General features: G+C 34.1%; 1 protein-coding gene across 1 annotated transcript in view; it reads left to right on the top strand.

The window, feature by feature from the left end:
- The window catches only part of LOC127540302 (WD repeat-containing protein 19-like), a 120,861-nt gene that overhangs the window by 35,907 nt on the left and 72,204 nt on the right, over positions 1 to 12,750 (top strand). The window contains 5 exon segments of the mRNA XM_051964937.1: positions 642 to 712; positions 4,079 to 4,251; positions 4,336 to 4,450; positions 7,968 to 8,074; positions 9,753 to 9,875. Coding sequence (XP_051820897.1) covers positions 642 to 712; positions 4,079 to 4,251; positions 4,336 to 4,450; positions 7,968 to 8,074; positions 9,753 to 9,875 — 589 coding nt within the window.

The following is a 12,750-nucleotide window of genomic DNA, read 5'->3' as shown; positions in this document are numbered from 1 at the left end:
TTGTTATACCTTCATTTAGGATAAAAAAAATACCCAGAAAAAAGGGATTTATTGAATTTCCCAGGTTTCCTAGGATGCTGACTCTGAAGTCTAAAAAACAGTAAATAACCATTCTGGATAATTAAAAAAAAAGATGAGTTGATTTTAAAAAATTGCCACTTTGGTAACTTATGCAGATAATTATAGACTAAATCTACTTAATTTTGCTTTTGTTTAGAAAGTTTCACAGTTTTTTTCTGATACTTTAATTCCCAAATTAATTGAAAAATAGTTTTTATTTCTATATACTTTTTAGAAATCTCATTTCAATTATTTGTCAGGTGTTTTTAGACTTAACAGGGTCACTTGTGACGTTAATATTTATATTTAAATAATTGATAGTGACCCTTTTCTTGATTTTAAAAATTTTTTCTTGTTAGTCTATTTAGTTGTCTTCTTTTTGTCTGCCTTTTAATTAGTTGATCACTTAGTTAATTTCATAATAATGAAAGTTATTTTATTATTAATTTGAAGGGCCTGTGATTTGGTGAGCTTTGGTAAAGATCAAAATTCTTTCATTAATTGTGGAAAATCAATCATTTGATGGTCAACCTTCTGGTAAATGGGATTGAGTAAAATTAATATCTGTTTATTTATTTCAGTATTAAAATCCATGATTTATCAGAACTGAAAGAAATGTATGCCATAATAAATCTGGATGATGAAAATAAAGGTATAGTAATAACTTCTCAAACTTGCTAGTTTTTTTTTTAAATTAAAATCAATTAAATGCAAAAAGTTTCAGTAGAAATTTTTTTATTGTATGTTGCAAAGGATTGAGTTTACTTTAAAATAGTCTTCCAATTTAGCAATTTTTTTCTGACCCATATTTATTTTAGGAATTTAAAATTCTATGAAATGTTAGTTTTATCTTCCTCTTTGCCTACATCAGGATAACTCAGCTTTGAATCTTCTTCTTACTCCAACTAAGTTAAACCTGAGAAAGAAGATTAAATGAACGAGAACACCATGGAAGTTACTTGTGCTATAATTTCTGATGTTGCTGGGTTTGGGTGGGGACACCTTTTTTCTCATAGTAGACAATTTGCCAAATAGTAAAAATCACTATATGTTCCTAGCCCTGGCAAACTCCACTGGAAGAAGAAAAAAATTTGAGGGGACAGAATTGAACATTGTGTTCAAATAATTGAACTGTTGTTGTGTTAGGGTGAGGCTTATTTTGTTTAACTCTATACATAAACAAATTAGAATTGGTGCTTCAAAAGTTATTGGGGGCAGGTTTTGTTTGGCTCAATGAAAGGAAAAAATTCAGTGGCTCAAAGTGGAATGAAGTAACATGTAAATGAGTGTAAAAGTATAAGAAGTTTTCAGACAGAACAGGATATCTGCCACTTGGGGATATCATAGAGTGGTGGTGTCAAATACAAATAGAAATGGGGCCACTAAAATATGTATAAGGATCCCTACACATTGACTTAGAAAACCGCATTATCTCTTTCTTTCTTGTTTTGTGATTTGATTTATCTAAATCTGAGAGTGCAAGATTGAGATCTCCCACTATTATGGTTTTGCTGTCTATTTCTTCTCGCAACTCTCTTAACTTCTCCTTTAGGAAGTTAGATGCTATACCACTTGGTGCATATATGTTTAATATTGATATTGCTTCATTGTCTACAGTACCCTTTAACAAGATATAGTTTCCTTCCTTATCTCTTTTAATTAGATCAGTTTTTGCTTTTGCTTGATCTGAGATAAGGATGGTCTTTATTTTTTGACTTCACCTGAAGCATAATAGCCTTTTACTTTTATTCTGTATGTATCTCCCTGTTTTAAATGTGTTTCCTGTAAACAGCATATTGTAGGATTCTGACTTTTGATCCAGTCTGCTATCCATCTCCTCTTTATGGGAGAGTTCATCCCATTCACATTTATGATTAAAATGACTAATTCTGTATTTCCTGTATTTCTGTATTTCCTAATATCCCCAGATTATGCTTTTCTTTTTCTTGCCCCTCTTCCCCCCTTCCCTAGTATTAAACTTATTGTTTCCACTTGCATCACATAGCTCTCTCTCTCTTTAGCATCCCTCCCTCTTCCCTTTGAATCCCTTCCCCTTTCTTATACCCTTCCCTTATTACTTTTTCCTTTTCCTTTTCCTCTCCCACTTTTTAATGAGATGAGGGAAGATTCTCTGTAAAACAAATATGTTAATTATTTCCTCTTTGAGCCAACTCTGATGAGAGTAGGATTCACACAATGTTCCTCCCCCTCTCTAAGTTCCCTCAGATATGATAGATTTCCTTTGCCTCATTGTCTCATGTAGTTTCCCTCTTTTTATTTTCCCTTTTTCTGAAAGAAAAATAAAGACTCCAAGGAATATTGTGGCCAAATTTCAGAATTTTCAGACTAAAGAAAAAATATTACAACCAGCCAGGAAAAAACAATTCAAATACCGAGGCGCCACAATAAGGGTCACACAAGATCTGGCTGCTCCAACATTAAAGGATTGAAGGGCCTGGAATCTGATATTCCGAAAGGCAAAATAACTTGGAATGCATCAAGTTATCCCCTTTCCATTTCTACTTCCCTTTTTTGTGTTATATTAGTAAAATCAAATTATACATGTGGTTTTTATGTATATCCACAATAGAAATACAGTTCTCAAGAGTTCCTTTTACCTTTTTCTACTTCTCTTGAGATCTGTTGTTGGAGATCAAATTTTTTGTTTAAGTCTGGTTTTTTCCTTAGAAACAAATGGAATTCCTCAGTTTCATTAAATATCCATCTTCTTCCATGGAAAAAAAATGCTCAGCTTAGCTGGGTAGTTTATTCTTGGCTGCATTCCAAGTTATTTTGCCTTTTGGAATATCAGATTCCAGGCCCTTCAATCCTTTAATGTTGGGGCAGCCAGATCTTGTGTGACCCTTATTGTGGCGCCTTGGTATTTGAATTGTTTTTTCCTGGCTGCTTGTAATATTTTTTTCTTTAGTCTGAAAATTCTGAAATTTGGCCACCATATTCCTTGGAGTCTTTATTTTAGGGTCTTTTTCAGAAGGTGTTCGATGAATTCTTTCAATGCCTATTTTACTTTCCAGTTCTATTACTTCTGGGCCGTTCTCTTTGATGATTTCCTGTAAAATAGTATCTAGGCTCTTTTTTTCATATAATTTTCGGGTAGTCCAGTGATCCTCAGGTTATCACTTCTAGATCTATTTTCCAAGTCTATTGTTTTTCCAAGTAAATATTTGACATTTTTTCCCAATCTTTCATTTTTTTTTGGTTTTGCTTGACTGATTCTTGATGTCTCAATGAATCAGTCATTTCTATTTGTTCAGTTCTGAAGAAAATCACATTATCTACGGATATTATGTTTTCATTTGTTTTGTGAAATATTTCCGAATTATATTTTAGTCTGGTTTCTGTAGGCCATGTGTTTGCCAATTCTGTTGTAAAGGACATTCATGTTTCAAATAGGGGAAACTGCTATATGAAAATTGGGGTATAATCAACAAGTTTAGGCATACATATAAGTACCTCTTTTTTCCTACTTTATCTTTTTATGTTCCAATTATTTGAAAAATATTAAAATAAACTGAACTGAGTATTCTTTATTTTTGTCATTATTTTGAGTTTGTTTTTACTGATATTAGGAAATTACTTTTTCATTTTGTATGTCAGCTGCATATACTATAATCTTGAAAGATGGGTATTTTTATCTGTTCAATCATTGTCATAATGATTGTCATATTTATTGATTACATATTGTTATACCAAATGTAGAATGAAGAATGAAAGAATGCATTTCAGATATTTTTCTCCTGATTTCCATATCATATATTTTATCATCTCATTCACTTATGAGTACTGTTAATGGGAATATTAGGATAGAAATTTTTTAAAGAGTCATAGAAATGTTAGAAATTATCTAGTTTAAACGTATAATTATAAAATCTGAACAATCTGAGAATTTAAAATATCATTGGAAAAGGATTTTTTTTAGTTATTTTGAGTATTTTTTCTGAAGAAAATTTATATCTCTGTTTATGTTTTTATTTGTCAATTTATTTTAATATCTTAGGTTTGGGTTGTATGGCTTGGACAGATGATGGACAGTTGTTGGCAGTAGCTACACAAAGAGGCTCACTCCATGTTTTCCTGACAAAACTTCCAGTCCTTGGAGATACTTTTAGTACACGGATTGCTTATCTTACCTCCCTCCTTGAAGTAACTGTGGCCAACCCTGTTGAAGGAGTATGAAAACTGTATGATATTTCAATTTTATTTAAAATGATAGAGCTCTCAAATTTCTAATAAATAAGAGTACTTATTTTATAGGAGCCAGCAGTCACTATTTCTGTTGAAGTGGAACCTACTTTTATTGCAGTAGGCCTTTTTCATTTGGCAGTTGGGATGAACAATAGAGCCTGGTTTTATGCACTAGGAGATGCAGGTAAATATGGAATTGAGCCTCTAAGAATTTGGTCATTAAATAAGAATGATCTTATTATGACATATCATTGATTGTTATCTTTTAAGAAGTAAAGTTCCTTTTTTTATTTTATTGTGTTCCTTCTTTGCCAGTATTACGATAACAAAAATATTTTTCTAGATTTTGATTCATCTAAAATAAGTTGATTTATATGCAGACTTAATTCTGCCATTCTCTGTAACAAAATTAAGTATTAAACAGGCAACTGAATATGAAACCCTAGAATATCCTGTGAAGTCCAGCAATGGGTATATGTAGTACCCCTACCACTATTCTGTCAAAGAATTAACGAGGGTAATTCATTCCTTTTGAAGCCATGGGAAAGACAGCTCTGTGTCCAGAGTGCCATCTGCTGTGGACATAGAGGACCAAAGCATGTCTGGAATCATGCTGCCCCAGTGTTGGAAAAAAGCCCAAGGACATGAAGATCAACTTCTATGAGAACAATCCCTTTGCAATTGTGATGTGGCTGATAAATGGCCACACAGCTTTCAAGTGAAGAGCAAGCTGTCTGTCACCTGCTGAGGGAGACTTTTATTTTGGAATAAATCTTACTGTTAGGCGATTTTTCTTATATTGAGTCATGATGTCACTCTGTTCCTCATTCTGCTCTCTAGAGGCAAGCAGAACTCAAGACCTCTTTTTATATGATGGCCTTTGCAATCTAGGGAGAAAGCTATTATGTCCCCGAGAAATCTTCTCAAAAATGACCATCTTTGTTTCTTATATTGTCTTCTTATATGGCATAGTATCCATCCATCTTGGTGACCTTCCTCTGGATATGCTTCAGCTTTTCCAAGTGGTGGTGACTTGGGAAAACAAATATGGCCTGATAAGGGAAGAGTACCCTAGGACCATCACCTCCCTTGTTCTCGATCTATGCTTCCCATAGTAAAGCTCGACAGAGCCCTAGCTTTTTGGGTTGCCATATTTCACTCTTGACTTATGACTTATGACTTTGCTTTATTCTCCCCCAAAGGCAATTAAAAACAATTTATTGGTGTTAATCTGGAACAGAAAACAAAGTCTTTGCGTTTCCAGTATGAAATAATTAACCTGAAAGGAACCCTATTCTTTCCATTTTCAAATCTGGGAGATCAGCTGGCTTGTATGATCTGATCAAGTTACTAAGAATGATTTGGGAAAGGTCACATTTCAACACATTCAGCATTGCCAGAATTATTGCCCAGAGCAGGTCTGTGTTGTTCCCATTCAGATTTAAAGCCAGAACTTCCTCTTTGGCATCAGGATTATGGAGATATGTGTAGTTTAGTTGAGGTACAGAGGTTATTTCATATTTGTAATACAGTTGAGGCACAGGGGTAATTCCACATAGTCCATGTCATTTTGCTGTTAGGCTAGCCCTCAAAGTCCAAATTTCTGGATGCATCTACTGTTGACCAGGATACAGAAGGCAACTCTAGGAGACTTTTCTAAAAAAAAAAACTGAGAGGGCTTTCATCTGGTTCTCTTTCAGACTGGTATTTTGTTGTCATACTTAGTATATTTTCTATGAGACTTCAGTGCCTCGAAAGCCTGGTTTCCATCATAGATTTCAGTTAGTTAAAATGATATTCTTGAGGAATTGTAATTGCTAACCTCTGGTTTATGTTTCATTTAGATCCTTATTTTGACTGTACCTTCCTTTTTCTAAAATAGATTTTTCTTCTGGTTCAGTGATTGAATTCCTGGCACAGGTTATCCTCCCTGAACATAAGGAATCTGCCTTTATCTATTAAGAGCTAGTAATGCCAAGAAATAGATTGCTGGCTCCATTGGTGTTTTTATGCACATTCTTGAGTGCTTTTTTTGGTACCATATGATGTGCCAATTTGTACTTGCATAGCTCCATTTTTTGTGCAGGTTTTTACCAAAGATCACCTGTTGATTTCAGAAACATTGTTCATAACTGGTTATTGGCTCTTCCCTTCTTTGCTCATTAGTGTCTCAGTTAACTCTTAAAATTCAAGCACAGTGTTATTGGGCTAAAATTTTTGATTTTTTTGTTGAAGAGATTTTAAAATTGTAGAATCAATGAAAATAACATTTAGTTTTCAGATTCTTGATGTGAGTTTGGAGTTAAGAATATTAAGAATAAATACTTTCTGAGATCTTCAGTTTATTCTGTATATATCTTGTTTGTTTGTGGTTGTTTGGACATTCACTCCCTCATTAAGTTGTGAGATCCTTGAGAGCAGGTACTATTTTTTTTTTTTGGCCTTTCTTTGTATCCTCAGTGCTTAGCACATAGCTTAATCAATACTTGCTGTCTGAGAGACTGAAACCAGTTTCTTTAGTCCTTCCTAAATAGATGAGTACAACTTTAGTTTATAATTTTTGACTATTACAAAAAGAACTGCTACAAACATTTTTGGACATAGATCCTTTATCTCATTATTTGATCTCTTTGGAGTGTAAGGCCTTGTAGAGGTTTAGGTGGCTGTGAAAGGATATTCACAGTGTAGTAACTTTTGGGGCTTTGTTCCCAGTTGCTTTCCAGAATGACTAATCCAATTCACAACAGCTCCTGCAGTGCACAAATGACTGGTCCAGCAATTGTCATTTTCTTTTTTCTGCTCATCTTTGTCAATTGGTACCATCTCAGAGATGCTTTAATTTGCATTTCCCTCATCATTAGTGATTGGAACATTTTTTATGAGGTCATTGCTGCTTGGTATTTTCTTCCTTTGAAAACTGCCTATTTGGAGCAATTGGATAGTGTAGTGGATAGAGCACTGGCCCTGGAGTCAGGAGGACCCGAGTTCAAATCTGCCCTCAGACACTTCACACTTTCTAGTTGTGTGTCCCTGGGCAAGTCACTTAACCCCAATTGCCTTGACTCCTTTTCCAAAAACAAAAACAAACCAACTACCACAATACCTGCCTCTTAATATCATTTGATCACTTATCTATTGGGGGATAGGTCTTAAATATTGGGGAAAATCTTTGCAAGTTGCACTGATAAATAATAACAGATTCAAATAAATAAAAATTATTTCCTTTCTAATTTTAACTGCATTAGATTTATTTGTGAATGCTTTTAAATTTTAGGTGATGAGAATTATTCTTTGTATCTTCTGTGATCCTTTCTATTGCTCTAGTAGTCATGACCCTTTTTCCTATTTATAGATCTGAAAGATCATTTCTTCCTTGCTCCTCTAATTTGCTTATGATAATACCTTTATGTCTAAAGCATGTATCCATTTGGAATTTATCTTAGTATATGGTTGGATATCTTGGTCAATGTCTGATTTCTAGTTTACAGTTATTTTGAAAATTATATCTAATATTGGGGAGATTCTTCTTACCACCTATTTAAACAATAAAATCACTAAGTGAGTATATAAAAATTACCTTTTTAGTCATATATGTGTCATACCTGGAAAAAAGAGTTTTTTTGAATGTTGAATTATATAATACTTAGTGTAGAGTGAAGATAAAACTTAAAATACTAAACTACTTTTTCTGATTTATGTAGGTGTCAAAAAGCTGAAAGATATGGAATATCTGGGGACTGTTGTCAGTATGAGCCTTAATTCTGATTATGCTGCTGTGCTCTTTGAGGGAAAAGTTCAATTACATATGGTAAGGGTATACTATATTTATGCCCTGATTATAGAATACCTAGAATGGCTCCTGAAAATCTTCTGTTAGATAATTCTGCCAATGGAACCATGTTTACATTCTGTTGTTTTAATCCCCAAATCCCAGTCATTTGTTCTTTCTTCCTTGGGTGCAAATTGTTTACCTAAGTAACTCCTTCCAAGCATTCACTCTTACTCTATTTGTGGCTGCTTCTCTTATTTCAGTATGACTTAGTTCAGTTATTATTTAGCTCATTCTCATGATCTCTTTAGTGATCTGGATCTATTTTTCATAAACTTCCTTCTATTCTCAAAAATTGTAACTGATACACCATTACCTTTTTTCTGTCTTCCAAGGCCATCATATTACTTGCAGTTATTGAAAAATTAACCCAGTACTTAACATTTTCAAGCTTAGCCAAGGCAATTTTTACTGTTTGTGACCACAATAGAAGAACCAAGACTACAGATACATACTAACAGCCTATAATGGGACTCAGCTTAAGCAAACATGCATGGAGACAGGAAATTGAAGATGAAGTATGGGAAACAGCAAGTGAATTAGTTTGACTACAATTTAGTGAGGGGATAGGAATGTAATAGGCAGTTAAACCTGGATTATGAAGGGCTTTAAAGCCTTAATTGAAGAGGTTGTATTTTATACTAGAAGCAAAAGGGAATCTACTAGAGCTTCTTGAAAGGAGGAATGAGATAGTCAAACCTGGGCTTTAGGAAGATCAATTTGGCAGCAGTCTGATGGAAGATGGATTGGAGAGCGGAGACTCTGAAGGTCCATTTAGATGGCTCCTTCAGTAGTTTGGGGGATGAAGTGATGAGGACCAGAAACTATGGTAGCAGTGTGAGGTATAGGGAGATGAGGTGGAATTAAGAGATACTTCCATAGAGATGACAGATGAACCATGGGAACTGATGAAATTATGGAGAGAGTTGGTAAAGAAAAGAGAAGGTCTAGAACAGAACTTCTCTATCACATGAGATGTGGATGACGATTTAGTAAAGAAGATTGAGAAAGGAGCAGCCGGGTAGATGGGAGGGGGAGAAGGAGCAAAACACCCTTCTCCAGGTACCTGAACCTCCTTTCCTTCTGGCTGTCCTCCTGTCTCTCCCTGTGAACCTCTTATGTTTCCTTCACTTCCTTAATGTAGTTGTTCCTCAAGAGGCTTTCCACCTAGACATCAGATACTATCTACTGCTGATGATCAAGATAGTTTTGAGGAATAATGTATAATAACCTATCTATCAAAACTCTTCTTTTGGCTATCTAGTATTGTATTGCATAATGATCAATTTACTTATTACTTATATAATCTTAAACATTACTATTAATATTAAAATACAGTACATAGTATCTTAATTTGCACTGTCTTTTTGACATTTGACATTTTCACAAGTGAAAGTTTTATTTTTTTGTACTTAATATTTCACCATCTGTGGAATCAATTTGTAATATGCAGTAGTGGGAGAATTAACCAGAATAGCAATAGACCTGAATGAGCTAAGTTTTCATTCATTAACTTGCTACAAACGTTAACTTCCATGTTGACAGCATGCCAGCCATGTCCTTCCATGGCTCCCCAACATTGGTATTATTGTAGGACTAGTTGAATTCCCTCAGAGTTAATTTACTTTGTCATTGTGTTGTTCCATTCCTATTTTAGATAGAAAGTGAAATTTTGGATGCTCAGGAAGAAAGAGAAACTCGTCTTTTCCCAGCAACAGCGGATGAGTACAGAATTTTGTGCCACACGTTAACTGGGGACTTTCTGATCTATGGGACTGATGTATGTATGTTCATTTGTTATCTGATTCATTATGTAGGAACTGCCAATAACTTACAAAAACCCAACTGTCTTACTTGGCTCATTTATGTTCCCTGTGAAGAATTAGATGACTTGGCCTCTTGAAATCTCTATTTTTAGAGGGCTTTACAATTTATTTTTCTTACTCAATATTTTTAAGTAATTATCTTTTTTAACTTGAAGGGTGTTTGGAGCTGGAAGTTTCAGGTCACTGTTGAAGTATTTGGCATATTGGAACAATAACAATGAATTGTTGCAAGAAGATTTTTCATTAGTTAAAGTTTTAAAGAATTGAACTATATTAAATTCATTTGAACAAACATTAAATTCAATACCTATTAAATGAAAGGCACAGTTCTAGTCTTTGAGTTATAAAAAGATAAATAATCCACATTTTCTGTCATTAAGAAGATTATGACTGAGTTGATGAAACTTTATGGCTGTGTAAAAATGCACAAAGATTGATCACCAGCAAGATTAGATGTCCTAACTCAAGAAGGAAGATTTTGTTGTTCATTTGTTTCAGTCATGTCTGACTCTTCCTGACTCCATTGGGAGTTTTCTTGGCAAAGATCCTGGTGTAGTTGGTTATTTCCTTCTCCAGCTCATTTTACAGATGAGGAAACTGAGGTGGGGGGGGGTGAGGTGACTGGCCCAGGGTCACAAGTAAGTATCTGAGGCCAGACTTTAGCTCCAGAAGAGTAGTTGAACTGACTTCCAGGCCTGGCGCTAGGTCCATTGCAGCAGCAGCTACCTGTTCGGCAATTTATCACTAGGAGTTGACAGGGACCCATAACTTTGAAGGAATTAGGTAGAAGGAACTCTTCTTTCAAAAGGTAAAATCTAGATAGAGGGAGGACATCATTGTGATACAATATTAGTACATGATAAGAAGACAAAATCATAGAAAGAGACCTAGGAACCAGAATGGGATTTCATGAGGGATGAGGTTGGACAAACTTTGCTTACATTTTTTGCTATCACAAAAGTGTTACCATAGATATTTTTTTAATGCATGAGGCTTTCTTTCCAGTATTTGACTTCCTTGAAATAAATGTCTACAAGTGATGTTGCTGGGTCAACAGTATAAATAGGTTAATAACTTATTTTTCATAATTGCAATTAAAAAACTATTAATGTACTTATTCTTCTATAGTATTTCCAATATTGACTATTTCCATTGTCTTTGCTAATCTGATAGCTGTGAGATAAAATCTCAATTTTTGTTTTAACTTCTTTTACTATTGATTTAACGAATGCTTATATAGTTCTGTTGATAATTTGCTGTTTTCTTTTTGATCAAGAGATGTTGATTTTACAGTATGTGTTTGTATCTTTGTAAGATTTTGTAAATGTATTTATATTCTAAAACAGTGTTATTCTTGGTTATTATAGAGCTTCCCTTGGCAAAGAGACAAGTACTCATTGGTTGAGGTTGTTCTAAACTCTTTTATTCTCCTCATTGTATTACTTATATTAGTAAATGGTGATAATTCAAGCTGATCATGAAAGTTTTGAGTAAGATTGGCCTTTAGGGCTCTGTCACATAATCTATTTCTTTGACTCTTAAGAAGGAATTTAATTGTTTTGTCTTTGGGTGCCTTTTAAAAATTCCTTTATGCATTTTCCATTTTTTTGTGGGTGTGTCAGAGTTCTTTATTTCTGGGCAAAACTGCAGATTAGAAAGGTGATCAGGTCCTTCTATACTTTCCTCAAGATTCAGCAGAAAATGCTTTCTTAAATGTAGTTGTGTGAAAATGTCATTAAAAAATTTAAACTAAACACATTTATATTCCAATAGAGTTTATTGAAAGACATGAGTTATTGAAGAAAATAAGTTTTATATCTGGCCAGATCTTGTATTAATGGTCCCTTTAGATATTTTTGCAATATGAGTCTATTACTGTGTCAGTCTCCTTTGCTTTAATACTAGCACCAGTATCTGTGTGAGAATTGCATGATGAGTCTTGGGCAGCAATGTAATTTGAGTCTGCATTGCTCTTATAAAGAAGGTCTGATTCTTGTCTTCTTGTCAATGAGTCCCTGATTCTACAGTGTTCTTCAAAGTTTGAGAAGTCTTAATAGGCTAGGGTATATATGCCCACCTTTTTCATATTCATGATTTGAGATAACTCAGTTTTGGTACACATTTAAAATTCTTAGAAGCTTCAAATGTGGTGCTTTGTTGCCAGGAGCAAACCTAAAATGGCTGGTTCTTCAAATTAAACTAAATATTATGTACAGTGAATATCTTTGAGAGACAGCAGTTATCTCAAATCTGTCAGCTTCTTATTCTTGGATACCGATAAATGTCTTGAAAATGATTTTGATAAAAACCACGTGGGGGGGGGAGTAAGAAAAACTAAAGCCTTTTGAAAAAATTATAAAGAGTAAAAAAGCTTGTTGAATTTTTAGTACACAAATTTATGAGGCTACAAGCAGCTCTACTTCAAAGAAAATGATTAACTCTTAAATATAAGCAAAAAAGATTAAATTATACTTAATACAAATGTTTATTTTGCTTAGGAAAGAAGTCTACCAAAATGGGGGTTGCCCTTACAGTTTCAGTAAATGATAATAATAGCCCAACCTTTCATCTATGCCACAGCAAGGGTAATGGCAGGGCTATCCAGAGAGATTTACAGTAGGGATTTGTGTGTCCTGAGGACTCTTTCCCCTCCCTCCCCTCAAAGCTTGTAAATTGGGATCTGGTGATACCTATTTTATTGATTCTTAAGAGATACTGATGGAGAGGTAGAAGATTATAGGTAGGCCCTATTCAGGACCATCACAAAGATATTTGATTTAGAAAACAAAGGACAAAAGAACAGATGACGTTCCTTCATGTTTTGATACT

The sequence above is a fragment of the Antechinus flavipes genome, chromosome 6, assembly GCF_016432865.1.
Source record: "Antechinus flavipes isolate AdamAnt ecotype Samford, QLD, Australia chromosome 6, AdamAnt_v2, whole genome shotgun sequence".
In the NCBI taxonomy this organism is placed as follows: domain Eukaryota; kingdom Metazoa; phylum Chordata; class Mammalia; order Dasyuromorphia; family Dasyuridae; genus Antechinus; species Antechinus flavipes.
This window is presented reverse-complemented; position numbering and strand designations above follow the sequence as displayed.